This window comes from Prionailurus bengalensis, chromosome C1 (genome assembly GCF_016509475.1).
Source record: "Prionailurus bengalensis isolate Pbe53 chromosome C1, Fcat_Pben_1.1_paternal_pri, whole genome shotgun sequence".
Taxonomy (NCBI): Eukaryota; Metazoa; Chordata; class Mammalia; order Carnivora; family Felidae; genus Prionailurus; species Prionailurus bengalensis.
In genome coordinates, this window is record NC_057345.1 from 9,101,340 (window position 1) to 9,120,834 (window position 19,495).

Genomic DNA, 19,495 nt, shown 5'->3' on the forward strand with positions numbered 1-19,495 from the left:
GTAAATATTGCTATCACTGTATAACCCTAGTACCTTGAATATAGTTGCTCTATTTATTGTCTGAATGAATGAATAACTTATCCCACTGAGTTTTGTAGTTTTTAAAATTGTCATCAGAGTTTTTAAGATAATTCCGTGCTGTTTCCCTTCTTTCTTGCTTTGGAATCCAATGTTTTGAGATTTCCATCTGATTGATTATGACTTTGTTTTCTTGGCACGTGTTTTGTTTGCTGTTCTATTTTTTCAGTACATGGTAGGTGCTGGAATCGTTCAGCTTGTGAATGAGTACATCCTATGATATTTAGCTTTATGTCCCAGCTGGGTTCTTGGGCAGCGAGCTAAAAGAAAGTACTAGAGAAGAGTCCTCTGCATTCAGGGCCGTGCAGGATCCAGTTAAGTAATCTGAAATTTCTGCAATATCATGTAAAAGGAGCAAGTTCTCAAGGAGGAAATTTTGTGTTTCAGATGTAAACAGAAGTGTATTACATAAACTATCTTAGTAGTCCACTTCATAAATGGAGACCATAGGTGTCTGTGGCTAAACACCTGCGTGCCTTAGTTGCTGTTGTGATGGTGCACCCTTTAGGGAGAAACCAGGAATTACAACGACATTGGTATCACCACTGAGACTTTTCAAGACCTGAGGGGGCATGAAGAATAATACTTTTGAGTGTACTCATTGATTTCATTCCATTCTTGGAAGGTTTCATAGAGGCTCTGGGTGACATAATTATTTTCTCAGAGAAACTAAGTAATTGTGAAGCCTATTGTTTTTTGTTGGACCATGGATTTTCTGTCTTCTGATGAATTCATGAAAGTGGTTCTTATTATTTGTAGGTATTGATGTCAAGAAAGGCCGAGGTCGATATATTGACACCTGTATGGTCATCTTTGCCCCCCGGTACCTGTTAGATAATAAATCATCTCACAAGCTTGCATTTGCACAGAGGGAATTTGCCAGAGGACAGGTAAGTCGTTTACTTTTGAAGAATGACCAGTGTTTATTTAACAGTACAGTGGGTTTTAATGCCATGATTTATCTCCCCATCAACACTGTTAAGTTTTGTGATGTGAATAACCATTTTATGCCTTTGGTACCCTAAGTAGCTCATGGTAGAGAGCAAGGCCCAGACTAGGCAGTTACTCAGCAAACATTTACTGTCTTGACTTGTATTTGTTGACTAAAGACAGTGATCCTTTATATTTTAGGGAACAGCCAATCCTGAAGGTTACATTTCCACCCTTCCTGGTTCCAGCGTGGTGTTCCATTGGCCTCGGAATGATTACGATCAGCTCTTGTGTGTCAGATTGATGGATGTTCCCAATTGTATTTGGTCTGGAGGGTTTGAAGTCAATAAGAATAATTCTTTTCATATCAACATGAGGTAAATTCAGACACTGTATTTAGACAAAACGTAGTCTTCTTTCAGGTGCAGTAATGTATCATATAAATTTGAAATAATCTACGAAGTAAATAGTAATACTGCCCTTTATGAAATGGGTGGTTATGTTTCTGGCTCTAAGTTCTTAAAACTTGTGGTGACCAAGTAAGTGTGACCGAATGTTTTGATGGAATGAATTAAAGGCATGTTGACAGTTTTGACCATTGTGCAGTTGCTATGGTCTGAGGTTATAAATCCAATGGGTAGTGCTGAGCTCGTGATTGCCTGCAACTCTGAGAATTGTGTCTGCACTTAGATGCTAACATTGTTGATAGATGGTTTTGTGTATTCTTGCACACTGTGTATACTCTTGTCTCACTTGGTGGTATTTTAGTAAATCATCTGCCCTTTCTTGCCCAACCCAGTGACCCTCAGGTCCTTATTAAGAAAAATCAACAAATTTAGCCTCAGCTACCACAGGATGAATTTTTTCTTTCTGTTTTTATCAGATGTTTTAAATTTTTTTTTGATTTTTAATTTTTTTTTTAATGTTTATTTATTTTTGAGAGAGACAGAGACAGAATGCAAGTGGGTTAGGGACAGAGAGAGAGGGAGACACAGAATCCGAAGCAGGCTCCAGGCTCTGAGCTGTCAGCACGGAGCCCGACACAGGGCTCGAACTCACGAGCTGTGAGATCATGACCTGAGCCAAAGTCAGACGCTCAACCGACTGAGCCACCCTGGTGCCCCATTTTCTAAAATTTTTTAAAATGTTTATTCATTTTTGAGAGAGAGAGAGGGGAGAGGGGCAGAGAGAGACACACACACACACACACACACACAGAATCCAAAGCAGGCTCCAGGCTCTCAGCTGTCAGCACAGAGTCCTATGTGGGGCTCGAACTCATGAACAATGAGATCATGACCTGAGCTGAAGTCGGCCTCCCAACTGATTGATCTACCCAGGAGCCCCTCAACTTTGTTCTTTTTTAAGATTATTTTGGCCGTTTGGAATTCCTTGAGATTCTATCAGAATTTCACGGTAAAATTTTCTCTTCTGGAAAAAAAATCACTTAGGATTTTGGTAGGGAGTATATTGAATCTGTAGATCCACTTGGGGCCCCATTTTCATATGAACAATATTAAGTTGGATTTGTACATGTGGAATGCTATTCCATTTATTTGTGTCCTCTTCAATTTCTTTTTTTTTTTTTTTTAAGTTTATTTATTTTAAGAGAGAGGGCATGCACATGCGGGATTGGCGGGGGTGGGGGGTGCGAGGGGCACAGAGAGAGAATCCCAAGCAGGCTTTGTGCTGCCAGCGCACAGCCCAATGCGGGACTCAACTCACGAACTGTGAGATCATGACCTGAGCCGAAATCAAGAGTCAGATGCTTACCTGACTGAGCCCCTCAGGTGCCCCATTCTGTTTAATTTCTTTCATCAAATGCTTTTGAGGCTAAAGACCCTGAAATCATTGCTATTTTGATGCATTCAAAAGCATAATGTAAGCTTTTATACTTCATGGTTAGTTCTGCATTGAGAACATCATTATAAGGGAACAGAAACATGGCTGATATAAAAAGAGATGATGCAAAATAATATCTATATTGACTTATTAAAACATGTATTATTTGAGGGTTTTTTTGTTTTTTTTCTTTGCGGTCAGTGGTGTGCCCTTCTTAGTTTCCTTTTGCTCTGGCCCTTGTTAGAGTTCACTGCGTCTGGTAAAGGGGTTTTCAAGCTGTGTTCCTAGGAGTTGTCGGGGGTGGTTAAGGAGGTGACTTCAGGGGCTGAGGGAGCCAAGTGGTTAGGGGGCCGGTGTGCTTACCCCTGCTCCACCCAGAAGCTAGTCTGCTAGTATCCTGTATCCCCACAAGATTTAATGGCGGGCGGGGAGGTGAGGAGTTGGTTCTGTAGCTAAAACCACCAAGGGTTTATATACTGCTTGGGTGGAGGTCACCTAGAAGTGTTGTGTGAGAAGAGGAAGCCAATTTAGAATTGAGCAAAAGTTGCTTGTGACTAAGGAAGGAAAGAAAAGGTGTGGACGTGGGGAACGAAGGTGGCTTGTATACGTTTGTTAACCCTTCGGAGGGGTTCTAGTGCACAGTCCTAAGATACTGAGCAAAGACCCTCTGTTTCTTTTCCTTTCCCTGTGTTTTCATTTTGAAACAGTTTAAACCTACAGAAAACTTATAGGTAGTGCAAAGAACACCCCTTTATCTTTCACTTGGATTAACTACACATCAGTACTTTGCTGTATCCTGCTTTGTCTCCATGCATGTACACATACACACTTTTTCTCTGAGCCATTTGAATGTAAATTGAAGTCACCCTGTTAGTTTAGCCATAAAAACTTATAGTTTATCTACCTAAAGACAAGGACATTTTGGGGTACCTGAGTGGCTCAGTAGGTTAAGTGCCTGACTTTGGCTTAGGTCTTGATCTCACGGTTCGTGGGTTCAAGCCCCGTATCGGGCTCTGTGCTGACAGCTGGGAGCCTGGAGCCCACTTTGAATTCTGTGTCTCCCTCTCTCTCTGTTCCTCCCCTGCTCACACTGTCTCTCTCTCCCTCAAAAATAGACATTAAAAAAAAAAAGTACAGGGACATTTTTCTAAATAAATATACTAACATTACACACTGAATAAACTTAATATAAGTTTATTTATTTATTTTGAGAGAGTTGGGGAGGGGCAGAGAGAGAGGACAGAGGATCCAAAGCGGGCTCTGTGTTAACAGCTAAAACCCCGATGAGGGCTCAAACTCACATGTGAGATCACGACCTGAGCCAAAGTTGGATGCTCAACCAGCTGAGCCACCTAGGTGCCCCTGATAGTTGTTTGTTTTTTTTTTAAGTAATCTCTACACCTAACATGCTCAAACTCGCAACCCCAAAATCAAGAGTTAACATGCTCTACTGACTGAGCTAGCAGGTGGCCCTGATAAATAGTCTTTTGAAATACCCTTCATAGCATAACTCCCTTTGCCTTGATCTAGGATTCAGTCAGAGGTCATGCATTTTATTTGGCAGACATATCTCATCCGCTTTAATCTACAGTTGTCCTACTTTTCCTTTTTTGGTCTTTATTGACATTGAAAGCATAAGAGACTCTTAAAAACTGAGAACAAACTGAGGGTTGATGGGGGGTGGGAGGGAGGGGAGGGTGGGTGATGGGCATTGAGGAGGGCACCTTTTGGGATGAGCACTGGGTGTTGTATGGAAACCAATTTGACAATAAATTTCATATTAAAAAAAATTTTTTTAAAGATTCCAAGCCAGTTTCTTATAGAATGTTCTCTTTTCTGAATTTTTCTTTTCCTTTTTTTTAATAATATATTTATTTTTTAATTTACATCCAAGTAGCATATAGTGCAATAATGATTTCAGGAGTAGAAAGCAGTGATTCATGCCCTACATATAATACCCAGAGCTCATCTCAACAAGTGTCTTCCTTAATGCCCAGCACCCATTTAGCCCATCCCTCCACCCACAACCCCTCCAGCTACCCTGTTTGTTCTCTGTATTTAAGAGTCTCTTATATTTTGTCCCTCTCCCTGTTATTATATTATTTTTGCTTCCCTTTCCTTATGTTCATCTGTTTTGTATCTTAAATTCCACATATGAGTGAAGTCATATGTTGTTTGCCTTTCTTTAATTTCGCTTAGCATAATACACTCTAGTTCCATCCACAGTGTTGCAAATGGCAAGATTTCGTTCTTTTTGATTGCTAAGTAATACTTAGCAATTGTTTGTATGTATGTATGTGTGTGTGTGTGTGTATGTACATACACATATATATATCTATATCTATATACATATCTATATATCTTCTTTATCCACTCATCTGTTGATGGACATTTGGGCTCTTTCCATACTTTGGCTATTGTCAGCAGCGCTGCTATAAACATTGGGGTGTATGTGCCCCTTTGAAACAGCACACCTGTGTCCTTTGGATAAATACCTAATAGTGCAATTGCTGGGTCTTAGGGTAGTTCTATTTTTAATTTTTTGAGGAACCTCCATACTGTTTTCCATAGTGGCTGTACCAGTTTGCATTCCCGCCAGCAATGCAAAAAAGATCCTCTTTCTCTGCATCCTCGCCAGCATCTGTCATTGCCTGAATTGTTAATTTTAGTCATTTTGACTGGTGTGAGGAGGTATCTCATTGTGGTTTTGGTTTGTATTTCCCTGATGATGAGTGATTTTGAGCATTTTTTCATGTGTCTGTTAGCCATTTGGATGTCTTTGGGAAAGTGTCTGTTCATCTCTTTTGCCCATTTCTTCACTGTATTATTTGTTTTTTGGGTGTTGAGTTTGATTAAGTTCTCTATAGATTTTGGATACTAACCCTTTATCTGATATATCACTTGCAAATACCTTCTCCCATTCCACAGGTTGCCTTTTAGTTTTGCTGATTGTTTCCTTCACCGTGCAGAAGCTTTTTATCTTGATGAGGTCCCAATAGTTAATTTTTGCTTTTGTTTCCCTTCCCTCTGGAGACATGTTGAATAAGAAGTTGCTGTGGCCGAGGTCAAAGAGGTTGACCTGCTGTCTCCTCTAGGATTTTGATGGCTTCCTGTCTTACATTTAGGTCTTTCATCCATTTTGAATTTATTTTCATGTATGGTGTAAGAAAGTGGTCCAGGTTCATTTTTCTGCATGTCGCTATCCAGTCTTCCCAACACCATTTGCCGAAGAGACTATCTTTATTTCATTGGATATTCTTTCCTGCTTTGTCAAAGATTTGTTGGCCATATGTTTGTGGGTCCATTGCTGGGTTCTCTATTCTTTTCCATTGATCTGAGTGTCTGTTTTTGTGCCAGTACCTACTGTCTTGGTGATTACCTCTTTGTAATACATCTTGAAGTCCAGGATTGTGATACTGCCAGCTTTGGCTTTCATTTTCAGGATTGCTTTGGCTATTTGGGGTCTTTTCTGGTTCCATACAAATTTTGGCATTGTTTGTTCTGGGTCTGTGAAGAATGCTGGTGTTATTTTGATAGAGATTGCATTGAACATGTAGATTGCTTTGGGTAGTATTGACATTTTGACAATATTGGTTCTTCAGTCCATGAGCATGGAATGTTTTTCCATTTTTTGTGTGTCGTCTTCAGTTTCTTTCATAAGCTTTCTATAGGTTTCAGTGTATAGGTTTTTCACCTCTTTGGTTAGGTTTATTACTAAGTATTTTTGGGTTTTGTTGCAATTGTAAATGGGATCAATTACTTGATTTCCCTTTCTCCTGCTTCACTGTTGGTGTATAGAATTGTAGCCAATTTCTGTGCGTTGGTTTTATATCCTGTGACTTTGCCGAATTCATGAATCAGTTTTAGCAGTTTTTTGGTAGAATATTTTGGGTTGTCTGCAAAGAGTGAAAGTTTGACTTCCTCCTTGCCAGTTTAGATGCCTTTTATTCCTTTGTGTTGACTGATTGCATCTAGGACTTCAATACTATGTTGAAATACAGTGGTGACAGTGGACATCCCTGTCGTGTGCCTGACCTCAGGGGGAAGGCTCTCAGTTTTTCCCCTTTAAGGATGATATTAGCGGTGGGTCTTTTGTATATGGCTTTTATGATCTTGAGGTATGATCCTTCTATCTGTATTTTCTTGAAGGGTTTTATCAAGAAAGGATGCTGTATTTTGTCAAATGTTTCTCTGTGTGAGAGGATCGTGTGGTTCTTGTCCTTTCTTTTATTAATGTGATGTATCACATTGATTGATTTGTGGATATTAAATCAGCCCTGCATTCCAGGTATAAATCCCACTTGATCATGGTGAATAATTCTTTTAATGCATTGTTGGATCTGGTTGGCTAGTATCTTGTTGAGATATTTTTGAGATTTGTTGAGAATCTTGTTGAGAATTTTTGCATACACATTCATCAGGAAAATCGGTCTACAGTTCTCCTTTTTAGTGGACTCTGTCTGGTTTTGGAATCAAGGAAATGCTGGCCTCGTAGAATGAGTTTGGAAGTTTTCCTTCCATTTCTACTTTTTGGAACAGCTTCAAAAGAATGGTAGTTAACCCTTTTTTCAATGTTTGGTAGAATTCCCCTGGAAAGCCATCCAGCCCTGGACTCTTGTTTTTTTGGGAGATTTTTGATTACTAATTCAGTTTCTTTACTGATTATGGGTATGTGCAAATTTTCTATTTATTCCTGTTTCAGTTTTAGTAGTTTATATGTTTCTAGGAATTTGTCCATTTCTTCTAGTTTGCCCAATTTGTTGGCATATAATTGCTCATAATATTCTCTTAGTATTGTTTGTATCTCTGCAGTGTTGGTTGTGATTGCTTTCATTCTTGATTTTATTTATTTGGGTCCTTTCCTTTTTCTTTTTGATCAGACTGGCTAGGGATTTATCAGTTTTGTTAATTCTTTCGAGGAACCAGCTCCTGGTTTCATTGATCTGTTCTACTGTTTTTTAAATTTTGTTAGCATTGATTTCCACTCTAATCTTTATTACTTCCCGTGTTCTGCTGGCTTGGGTTTTATTTGCTGTTCTTTTTCCAGCTCTTTAAGGTGTAAAGTTAGGTTGTGTATCTGAGACTTTTCTTCCTTCTTTAGGAAGGCCTGGATTGTTACATACTTCCCTCTTATGACTACCTTTGCTGCATCGCAGAGGTTTTGGGCTGTGGTGTTATCATTTTCATTGGCTTCCATGTACTTTTTAATTTCCTCTTTAACTTCTTGGTTAACCTACTCATTCTTTACAGGGATGTTCTTTAGTCTCCAAGTTTCTGTTGTCTTTCCAAATTTTTTCTTGTGGTTGATTTCGAGTTTCATAGCATTGTTGTCTGAAAATATGCATGGTACAATCTCAATCTTTTTGAACTTGTTGAGGGCTCATTTTTGACCCAGTATGCGATCTTTCCTGGGGAATGTTCCATGTGCACTCAAGAAGAATGTGTATTCTGCCGCTTTAGGATGAAATGTTCTGAATATATCTGTAAAGTCCATCCAGTCCAGTGTGTCATTCAAGGCCATTGTTTCCTTGTTGATTTTCTGTTTAGAAGATCTGTCCATTGCTCTAAGTGGGGTGTTGAAGTCCCCTACTGTTATGGTATTATTATCAATGAGTTTCACTATGTGTGTGTGTGTGTATGTATATATATGTATATATACGTATGTGTGTATATATATTTGTGTGTATATATATATTTGCTCTCACGTTGGGAGCATAAATATTTATAATTGTTAGCTCTTCTTGGTGGATAGACCCCTTACTTATGATATAATACCCTTCTTCATCTCTTGTTATAGTCTTTATTTTAAAATCTAGATTGTCTGATATAAGTATGGCTACTCCGACTTTCTTTTGGCTTCCATTAGTATGACAGATGGGTCTCCATCCCCTGACTTTCAATCTGAAGGTGTCTTTAGGTCTACGATGGGTATCTTGTAAACAACATATAGATGGATCTTGTTTAATTATCCATTCTGTTACCCTGTATGTTTTCTGGATTTTTCTGACAGTTTCCTATACATAGATTTAATTGAACCTTTTTTGGTAAGAATACTACCTATGTTGTGGTGTGTGTTTCTCGTTGCGTCAGTAGGAAGCCTGTGATGTCTGTTGCTCCCTTTACTGATGTTGCTAAATTCAGTCATCATATGATTAGGATGGTGTCCACCAGGTGTCTCTATTGTAAAGTTACCTTTACTTCTTTGTAAACAATAGTAAGCCATTGGGGGAATAATTTCAGACTGTATTTTCCCCCAAAATCTTTCACTCAGTGGTCTGATGGTTCTTACCTGAATCAGTGATTTCATTGGTGGTTGCAAAATGGTGATTTTTCTAATTCTGTCATTTCTTCGGTGTTTATTAGCTGATATTCTTTTGTAAGATAGAGCTTCTTCGTTCTCTCAAGTGATCTATCTATATTTAAATACAGATACACATATACATGTACATATATATAACAAATCATATTTATTTGCTGGTAACTACTGGTGGATTCTCCTCACCTTCTTCCCTCATCCTATAGTGAAAACCTTGGTTATCAATAGCATCAATATATTAGTTTGAACTATGTGAAATTGCTCTTTTTTTTTATGTCAGAGCAATCTAATATCAACAATTTTATGGAGTTCAACCAATTTTTACTCATTTGCTAGGCTGGCACTACTACCCAAAACATATCCACTAAGTAAAATATGTAGATCTTATTGTAGAGTGACAAACTGCCATACCGAAGTTGCTCGAATGAATTCTTTTTTATTATTCTGTGTGATTACACTGTCAATTTCTACCTTTTTAATGTGATGGAAGAGCACACACTGGTATTAGTTGAAGTCCAGGCAATATCAGGATTGTGAGAAGTATAAGAAAGCGAACTGTAACTTGTTTCTTCCATGTTGTGCAGTCTCTTTCTTTCCTTTTTCTGCAGAGATACTCTGGGAAAATGCTTCTTCCTGCGTGTGGAAATTACTCTTCGAGGAGCTACCTATAGGATCTCATTTAGTGACACAGACCAGTTACCCCCTCCTTTCCGAATTGACAACTTCTCTAAGGTATCGAGCAGGGTGGTGAGCCAGTTTGGCTGTTTCACTTGCGGGAAGGTGGAGTTTGTACCGCCTTGAAGATAATGATGAAATACATTTTAAACTTGGGTTTAAAAAAACCTATGTGGGGATCTCCTCAACTGGATAACCCTAGACATCCTTACCTTCTGGAGGTGGTTTCTGCTGGTTGTTTTGATTGCTGGGCAGCCTTGTCCAGAAGTGACTTCTCAGAGCCACCTCCACCCCCACCCCCAATCATGTTGACTGTATTGTTTGGTGGACATGTACCCTCTGTAGACATTCCATATAGACAGAGAGGAATTGGAATCAGACAGTCCAGTGTAATGGGAATGGGCATTTTTACTATTGCTTAGTTACAGTGAGCATTTCTATAAATCTTCCAAGTAAAGCCAAGATGGAAAGAAGATACCATTTTAAATAATGCCTTTGAATAATAACCTCTTATAATATGTGACTTCCCATAGCCGAATTCTAGAATTTTTATTCCTTTCTGGGTTCAGAGCGTATCACGAGGGGTGAGGGTAGAAGAGATGGTCTGTGTCCTTTAATTGTTGGGCTCGTTGCAGTTTGACAGATGACTAGAAAAGCATTTGAAGGGATGCCTGGGTGGCTCAGTAGGTTAAGCATCGATTCCTGATTTTGGCTCAGGTCATGATCTCACGGTTCAGTTTGAGCCCTGCTTTGGGCTCCGTGCTGACAGTGCAGAGCCTGCTCAGGACTCATGCTCTCCCTCTCTCCCTGGCCCTGCCCCTCCACCTTTGTCTCAAGATAAATAAAGAAATATATTTTTTTTTTTTTTATAAAGAGAAAGGCATTTGAAGAGACAAGAGAATTGCCCTCGTGATTGTGGTAATGCCCAATGTAGGATTTGTTGGGGAAGGGTCTGGAACTTAAATTTAGGAAGCACTGACTCACTTTCTAGTGACACCACTCTGAATGAAAGTCCTCTGTATCCTCTCTGCCCTTACCGTAGGTTCCAGTTGTCTTTACTCAGCATGGTGTAGCTGAACCCAGGCTCCGAACTGAAGTGAAGCCCATGACTTCATTGGATTATGCCTGGGATGAACCCACCCTGCCTCCTTTTATCACGCTGACCGTCAAAGGGGCAGGCTCCTCAGAGCTCAACTGCAACATGAACGATTTCCAGGATAACCGACAGCTTTATTATGAAAACTTCATTTACATCGCTGCTACATATACATTCTCTGGGTAATTCTGGGTTCAGTTACTGTTCTCATAAAGCAGAAGGCTCTAATTCGTAACTGGTTTTAAATTTTAAGCAATTCTCAAGAGGCTCAAAGGATGGAGGAAGATTCCTTCCATTCTTTACCAAATCCTGGGCTCAGGGTCTATCTTGAGAGGTCTTAGGCTAAACCCTTGTCTTCTGGCTAGATTAAATTTATCTAAAGAGGCAAGACTGCTCTTTTTTTAATGATCTCCCCAATAATCCATTCTAGTATTTAACATTCCTCCCATAAGATATTAGTCTCACAATATCCTCAGTTCTTCTTTTTTAAGGTGGTATTTTTAATGTATTTTTTAAATTTCTTGCTGCTAGTTTTAAGTTTGTTTTATGTCTTTCCTCATTTGAAACTGACCAGTCTTTATCATAATTACTCAAATCGTTTTGACTCCCCTCTCCCATTGAGAATACTGGTTAAGCAGACACTTAGAGTCTATCTTAATTTTATCACCTATAGCCAACCGAAGTAGCTCAACTTGACAGTAATTCCAGTTGCCTTAGAATTATAATCTTCACCGACATCTGGTTAGCTGTATCTAGAAAACTCAGGTGAAGAATAGCAAGTTTATTCTAATTCTGTTGTTAGATTGGCACATAGAGATTCAAAACATTGGGCTTTCAAAAAGTAGTCATTTCACCAACATATAAATACAATTATTTCTGTGCTGGTGATGGGGCCAATTTTAAGATTTACCTGTGGAAAAACCAGGGAAAATAGCTAAATCTTGAGCATTTTACAAATATAAATCGCCGGATGGACAGGACACTTAAAGTCAGATTCCTTTCCAAAAATTCTGAATAGTTTTGCTTATGAATGGTATTTTTTATCTGCCTGCGGCTCACAAAAATAATCTCTCTGCCTGGCGGTACCTCTCATCTACCTAGAGTCCAGATTTCACTAGGAATGAATTGAACGGGCATCTTTACTTAGAATAGCCACTCTTTTCCTTGTTTGTTGCAGTTCTCTTTGGAAATAAGGGTGCTGGGATGTTTATTTTGTTATAATTAAGCCAGCCTGTTTGTTTCTTTTGAAAGATTATGGCACTTGACAGCATGACATGCATAAGGTTTTAGTGCCTGAAAAGCCAGTTCTTAATCTAGTTGTTAATCATGTTTTTCTCTTTACGTTCTTAAGTTCAATTCCAGTAGTTATTACACTCTTTAACTGAAGAATCCTCATGGGTGATTAGGAGTTTAATGGGTTGGACAGATATGGGGCAGATAAAAAGGGAGGTTCTGAGAATCTTGGTGTGAGGAGAGATTGAACCATGTTTTGGAGTATATAAGATACTATGTTTTTGCATTGTGGGAGAGAACAAATGCTGGGGAAGAGACAACTTTTGTTTTTGTTGGTTTTTATTTTAAATTGAGATGAAATTCACATAACATAAAATTAACCATTTAAGAATCAACCATTAGTGACATTTAGTGCATTCGTGATGTTGTGCAGCCACCGCCTCTGTCTAGTTCCAGAACATTTTCATCCCTCCAGGAAGAAACGCCGAACCCATTAAGCAGTTACTCCCCATTACCCTCTCCCCCCAGCCCTTGGCAACCACCAGTCTACTTTCTGTCCCTAAGGATCGACCTATTCCAGATAATTCATGTAAATTGATTCATAAATATGTGACCTGTTGTATCTGGCTTCTTTCACTTAGCATTAATATTTTCAAGGTTCATTCACATTGCAGCATGGATTTCCTTCTTACTGTGGCCAAGTAATACTCCATTGTATGGGCATACCACACTCTGTTGTCCGTTCAGCTGTTGATGGACATCTGTGTTGTCTCCTGTTGTTGGCCTTTGTGCTGCTATCAATGTGCCTATGCATGTATTGGTTTAAGTAATTGTTTCTGATTCCTTTGTGTATATATGTAGGAGTGGAATTGCTGGGTTCTGTGGTATTTCTATGTTTTAACCTTTTGAGGAACTGCTATACCATTTTCCACAGTAGCTGAATCGTTTTACGTTCCCGCCAGCAACATACAAGGGCCCTGACTTCTCCACACCCCCAGCAACACTATTTTACATTTTTTTGATTGCAGCCATCCTACTGGGTGTGTGATGACTTCTCAGTGTGGTTTTGATTTGCATTTCCTTAATAACTGATGATGTTGAGGATCTTTTCCTCTGCTAATGGGCCGTTTGTGTATCTTTGGAGAAATGTCTATTCAAATCCTGTTCTCATTTTTAAATTTTTTTTTCACCTTTTTATTGTTGAACTTTAAGAGTTCCTTATATAATATGGATACAAATTCTGTATCAGATATAGGATTTGCACATATCTTCTCTCCTGTTCTTTTGATGATCTTTTGACTTTCTTGATGGTGTCCTTTGAAGGTCAGAAGTTTTTTAATTTCGTTGAAATCCAATTTATGTCTTTATTTTTGTCACGTGTGCTTTTTTTGGGTTATGAAAACTAGTTTTTAACTCCCAATTCATCGGTCCCTTTTTTGATGATGGAGATTAGTGGAAACAGGAGAATAATCTAAATAAAATCTTACCAAAATACCTCAAAGTGGGGGGGGGGCGCGCCTGGGTGACTCAGGCAGTTAAGTGTATGACTTTGGCGCAGGTCATGATCTCACAGCTTGTGAGTTTGAGCCCCCACATCGTGCTCTGTGCTGATGGCTCGGGCCTGCTTTGGATCCTGTGTCTCCCTGTCTCTGCTCCTCCCCCGCTCACGCTCTGTTTCTCTCTCTCAAAAATAAACATTAAAAAATATTAAAAAAAAAAATACCCCTAAGTGTAGGTAGGCTGCAACATTCCATAAAACTACGATTCTTAAGCCACAGAGAAACACAACACGATCGGGTTGGAGGAAGGTGAATATGAACCCCTTGTTTTCTTTTCATTCTAGAGGGACTTCTGATTCATTGCCAAGCTTTAGGGATGCAGTGATGCTGATCTTCTGTCTGGCAAAAAGTAGAGCCAATTCTAGGACCCTTGGAATGTCTGGCTTAATTTGGGAGGAGGGGGTGCTGAAGCTATATAGTCATTCTTTTATGTCTGAATTGTAAGGCACTAGAATCATCAGGAGAGGGGAAATGTTAGTATGTTTTCTGGCAAATGAATCTGGAAACATAACCTGATATTTCTGCAACTTGGGTTAGACATTCTTTCATGATGGAAAAAAAGTCTCCCCTTTACAGATGAGGTTTTAAGCATTTGCTTCTGAGTACTTGTATATATGTGCAAGTATGTGTATATACACGTATGTACGTATGACTGTTTTAATTCCAGTTTACAGGAGGGGACAGGAAGGCCTGTGGCTTCCAGCAAGGCTACCACCTGTGCAGAGCTGGTCTTGGATGTCTCACCAAAGACACAGAGAGTCATTTTAAAGAAGAAGGTAAGAGCACTTAGCATTTGGAGTTTAGAAGGGGAGACTGTTAGCCGTGGAGGGGACTCCGGTCGTGCAGTCTGGCCCCTCCTCATGCACAGGCTGGACGACTTGCTCAGGGTGGGATGCGGGGTCTCTCCTGCTCAAGTTGCTGTTCTTCCTCCTGTCCTGTGACATCTGCTCCAGGAATTCCAAGCTCTTCTCATCTTCGATGCCCTTTTTGGAGAACTTATCTTTTAAATTCATTTTTTTCCCGAGTCATGATTTGCTGTTCTCAATACTCTCTTTTTCCGTTGAAATGGCTCCCCAGTCTACTTTTTCCTAAACTGAACGGAAAAATGATCAAACTGACAACTTTCCCCCTTTTTATGCCGACACACGTTCTTTCCAAGGGTCAGTTCAGGGAAATGTTTCCGCTAGTAGACCTACGTATAGAGAGGAAGGCAGGCAAATCTGGCCGGAAGCAGCACAGATGGCAGACGGACTGGCGATAAGTAGTTCAAACCTCAACACGAAAGGCGCCTGAGAACTCAGAGGCGTAGAAGTGACTTTAAGAGGAGGGAGATTACCGATGATGATGATTTAAAACCTGTTTACCTGACGGCTGTGTTCCAGAAGATTTTGCATAATGTAAATCACACAGTCCCAAAATAACCCTGGTAGAGAGTGTCTCTTTACCAGTTGCCCGGATGGGGACAAAGGACCCCTTTTATCACCAGAGGTGGTGGCGCGTGTGTCAGTGGCGTCGCCTCACCTGGATGTGAGTTTGTATAGCTCTTAGCAAATTTGTAACTGGGGAACCAGGCAGGTTCAGATCATTCAAGCAAAACTTGAATACATGTGTTTTTAATTCACTTTTACATTTTTAACAGCTTTACTGAGATGCAATTCATATACAGGCCCCCACTTAAAGTGTACAGTTCAGTGCTTTGTAGTATATCCACAGATACGTGCAAGCAGCATCACACTCAACTTCGCAACATTTCAGCACCTCTAGAAGAGACCCTGTGCCTCTAGCTCTGACGCCATTTTTTTTCTTGCTCTGCAGCCCTAAGCAGTCACTCATCTACTTTCTGTCTCTGCGTCCTTCCCTGTCTGGGCTTGCATATGGTTGGTGTTTTATGAGCGGCCTCTTAGGCTTAGTGTGGTGTTTCCAAGGTTCACCCATCCGTCACCCTATCGGTACTTGTAATTCTTCTGTTCCACCCATTCAAAGTCACTTAATTCGGTTTGCTTACCGTGTTCTCACACTCCATGGGAGGCCACGCTTACGTGTGAGATGCATTTTGGAAATAAGATTTGGAGGGGCGCCTGGGTGGCGCAGTCGGTTAAGCGTCCGACTTCAGCCAGGTCACGATCTCGCGGTCCGTGAGTTCGAGCCCCGCGTCGGGCTCTGGGCGGATGGCTCAGAGCCTGGAGCCTGTTTCCGATTCTGTGTCTCCCTCTCTCTCTGCCCCTCCCCCGTTCATGCTCTGTCTCTCTCTGTCCCAAAAATAAATAAACGTTGGAAATAAGATTTGGAGATGGTGACAACTAAAGAGACCACGAGGCATAGTAATTGAAAGCGCCCAGTTCTGGAGGCTTTTATGGGGGAATTGTGAAGAAGAAAATTCGGAAAAGCAATAATCTAGAAATTGAAAGCAGCGAGTCCGACAAGTCCAGTGAATTGAAAAAATAAGTGGCAGAGCATCCTTGGAAATGATGTTGTCAGATGGCTTTCAGAGAATGTTCAAGTCGAGGAGGATGTTAGCATGAATGGAAACGAACTCGGGAGTGAGGTGATTTACCAGCTGGGATTGGATCACCGGGTGTAATCAGCAAAACAGCAATGTCAAATAGCTGTGTAATCTGCAAGGACTAGGGGACTGTTAAGCAGAGAAAAGGAAATTTTTTTATGAAGTAGCAAAAACACTTTGAAGAGGATGTGATAATTTATGTAACATTTTTACTGTTAATTTCCTTTGATGGGGATGAAAAATGGCACCTAGGAGGGTGGATATAAATAAGTTATGCTGACGTCCAAAACCAAGCAGAGTTCTAAGAATTAGCATTAGCAACGGGACTTCTGCTCTTTAGTCAGGAACGAAAAGAGTGACATTTTAGATTGTTGGTTGGTTGGTTGGGTTTTTGTTTCTATTGGTGTTTTTTGTTTTTTACTTTTTATAGTGAATGAATCTCAAACGTAAGAGAAAAATGGGCAGAAATTCTATAGAAGTGATGCTGTGGTTTTGATTCGTCCTGTTACTGTTGGTGCTTTAGCAGTAGAGGAAGGTGATGGCTGCTGGCCTTCTGTACCGTGAACTGAAGTTTCTGTCTTGCCCTCATATTTAGTAAAGACCTTGTGGACAGGTACTTTGAGACTGTGTAGATATCCTGAACCTCATCACAGTTGCTGTGTGTTACATATACGTATTAGCCTGGACTTGTATAACGAAATACTACAGACCGGATGACTTGAATAATGGGAATTTATTTCTCACAGTTCCGGAGGCTGGGAGGTACAGAATCAGGGTGCTGGCCCTTTGGTTCCCTGCTGAGGGCCCACGTCCTGACTTGTAGACTTGTGCCTTCTTGCGGTGTCCTCAAATGGCAGAGACTCTAGGTGGGGGGGAGAAACCAAGCTCAGTGTCTGTTCTTGCAACGGCACTAAGTCCATCAGGAGAGCCCCCCCTCCTGCGCCCTTGTCTAAACCTAATTACCACCCAAAGGTTCCATTTCCAAATACCATCAAAGTTTCGGGTGAGGTCTCCAACATGAGAATTTGGGGTGGGCGTGGCAGTGTCATCCATAGCGTCGCGTCTGTCGTGGGTATGGATTTCTCTTTTACTCAGCGTGTTACCTGTTACCGTTAGGATACGTTTAGTGCTCAATTCCCGTATTTGGCCCGTGGGAGCTCTTCAACCTTCTGTGTCCATTGGACGTATGCCCCTCAGTCCTTGAACACTTCCTTACTTTCTAACACAGCAGGTTATTCTGGGCTCGTCTGAACTTTCCCTGCTGCTTTTCTGGGTTTGCCACTTCTGATCCCTCTTATCCGAGAATGGAAGTTAGAAAGCTAAGCTGTATACACTGGGTGCACTTGTTGTCATGGTGGTGTCGTTTCCAGGCTCTCCCAGGGCACAGAGCTAGGGCTTTCACGTGTGCATGGGCTATGTATACCTGCACACCTGCGCACACACGCACGCCGTAATACAGGTGCACACACAGACATGACACACGTGCATGTACACACGCATATCTCATATACATATATATTTTGCATATTTCTGTATCTCTCCATCTTAAGCAGTTCTCACTGATTCTTTCCAATTCCAGCCCCACATCACAAATGGATCTTGCACCCCATCCCTGTATAAACAGCCCGCTCCCCGGCTCCGGCTCCCATCTCCACATCCTGGACAGCACCCCTTCCACCCCGCCCCTCGCAGGAATGCTCTTCTCCCCTCTCTTCATCTCTGACCATCCACACGAAGCCTTCGTCCCCCAGTCCCATGTGAGGATCATCACCCGCCTTGGGCTTCAGCACCGCACTCTGGGCTGTCCGCCCCCCACCCCAACACCCACAATCCCCATGGACTTCTGTCCTCCTCGGTGTCATCTAAAGGTTTTAGGGCTAAATTGTGAGGGAAGGGGGGCAGGGAACTGGAAGGAGAACGGTACGGCTCAGATTTTTACATGGAAATGTTGGTAGTTTCCAACTATGATGAGTCTGTACATAAAGGCAGACAGTAGAGGAATCCATGGATGAAAACTTGATTTCATAAAGCATCTGTGCTTAGATTCCCGATCTGGAACATCTGCAGGGTAATTGAGATACTTTGCCATGTGGATTTGGCACTGTGGGTAGACGGGCTCTCCCACTGCAAGCAGAGATGTGAGCCTGTGGGGACTTCAGAGGGAGACACAGAGGTCTGTTCCGTCTCTATAGACATGGGAGGCGGCAGCACGGGAGAGACAGCACCCTCCCTTAAAGACATATGATATCTGCTATTTCACATTCCTCCCTGAACCTCACTTTCTTCCCGATCTGGCAGGTTTGGGAGAAGGATCAGCTAAGATGAGGTACATAGAGTGCTATGTAAAGAACTGTGGTCAAAATGACACAGCAAACGTTTATTGAGGTCATACATACCCTGTGCCAGGCATATGCTGAGTGCCTTCTGTTTGTTACACTTATCACAAGAACCCTAAACAATAGCTAATTTCCCCCTTTGACAGATCAGGAAACAGAAGCTCTGAGGGATTGAGTAACCTGTCCAAGGTCACTCAGCTGGTAAATGGTGCAGCCCGGTTTCAAATCCTGGCATTTGGAATTCATATTCGTATTATGTCGTTAGTTTTTACTCTGTAGAATGTGAGGTGCCTGGGTGGCTCAGTTGGTTAAGTGTCTGACTCTGGCTCAGGTCATGATCTCACCGTTTGTGCATTCAAGCCCTACGTTGGGCTGTCGGCATAGAGCCCGCATTGAATCCTCTGTCCCCTTCTCTCACTGCCCCTTCCCTGCTTGTGCTCGCTCTCTCTTCTCTCTCTCAAAAATAAATAAACATTAAAAAAGAAAATGTAACGCGGAAGTTGTCTTTCTAATACGGGGGCAGCATGGTACCCAGACCCAGTTTATGGTGCCCACAAGTTTGTCACTCTGGAGGAGCTCCCAGCTGGTGAGAGTGGATGTCATCCTGATAGGTCTAGCCGGAGTATATCTTCACCCAGCAAGAATTCTAGTGGTTAGGTGTTACTGAACCAGAACCAGCCACATCGTGTTAGGAAGGCCGTGGGAGCAGAATGGTTAAGCATGTTGACCTTGAAATCAGGCTGTGGAGGTGAACTCCCCACTCCACCACCTCCAGGTCATGTGACCACGGGAAAGCGTCCTCATCTCACTGAACCGTAACTTCCTCACCTGTGAGTAAGGACAGTAAGAGGATATATGTCATTGGATTGTTTTGTGGGTCAAATGAGGACTGAATGAGTAAATCCTGTGGATCACTGGCTGGCACAT

General features: G+C 41.3%; 1 protein-coding gene across 4 annotated transcripts in view; it reads left to right on the forward strand.

Moving 5' to 3' along the window:
* VPS13D (vacuolar protein sorting 13 homolog D) overlaps positions 1-19,495 on the forward strand; it is a 257,070-nt gene that overhangs the window by 121,303 nt on the left and 116,272 nt on the right. For all 4 annotated transcript variants that reach the window (XM_043573784.1, XM_043573785.1, XM_043573786.1 and 1 more), the window contains 5 exons: positions 838-968; positions 1,210-1,385; positions 9,775-9,898; positions 10,884-11,119; positions 14,397-14,505. In XM_043573784.1, the coding sequence (XP_043429719.1) occupies positions 838-968; positions 1,210-1,385; positions 9,775-9,898; positions 10,884-11,119; positions 14,397-14,505 (776 nt within the window). The remainder of the gene's footprint in view (positions 1-837; positions 969-1,209; positions 1,386-9,774; positions 9,899-10,883; positions 11,120-14,396; positions 14,506-19,495) is intronic.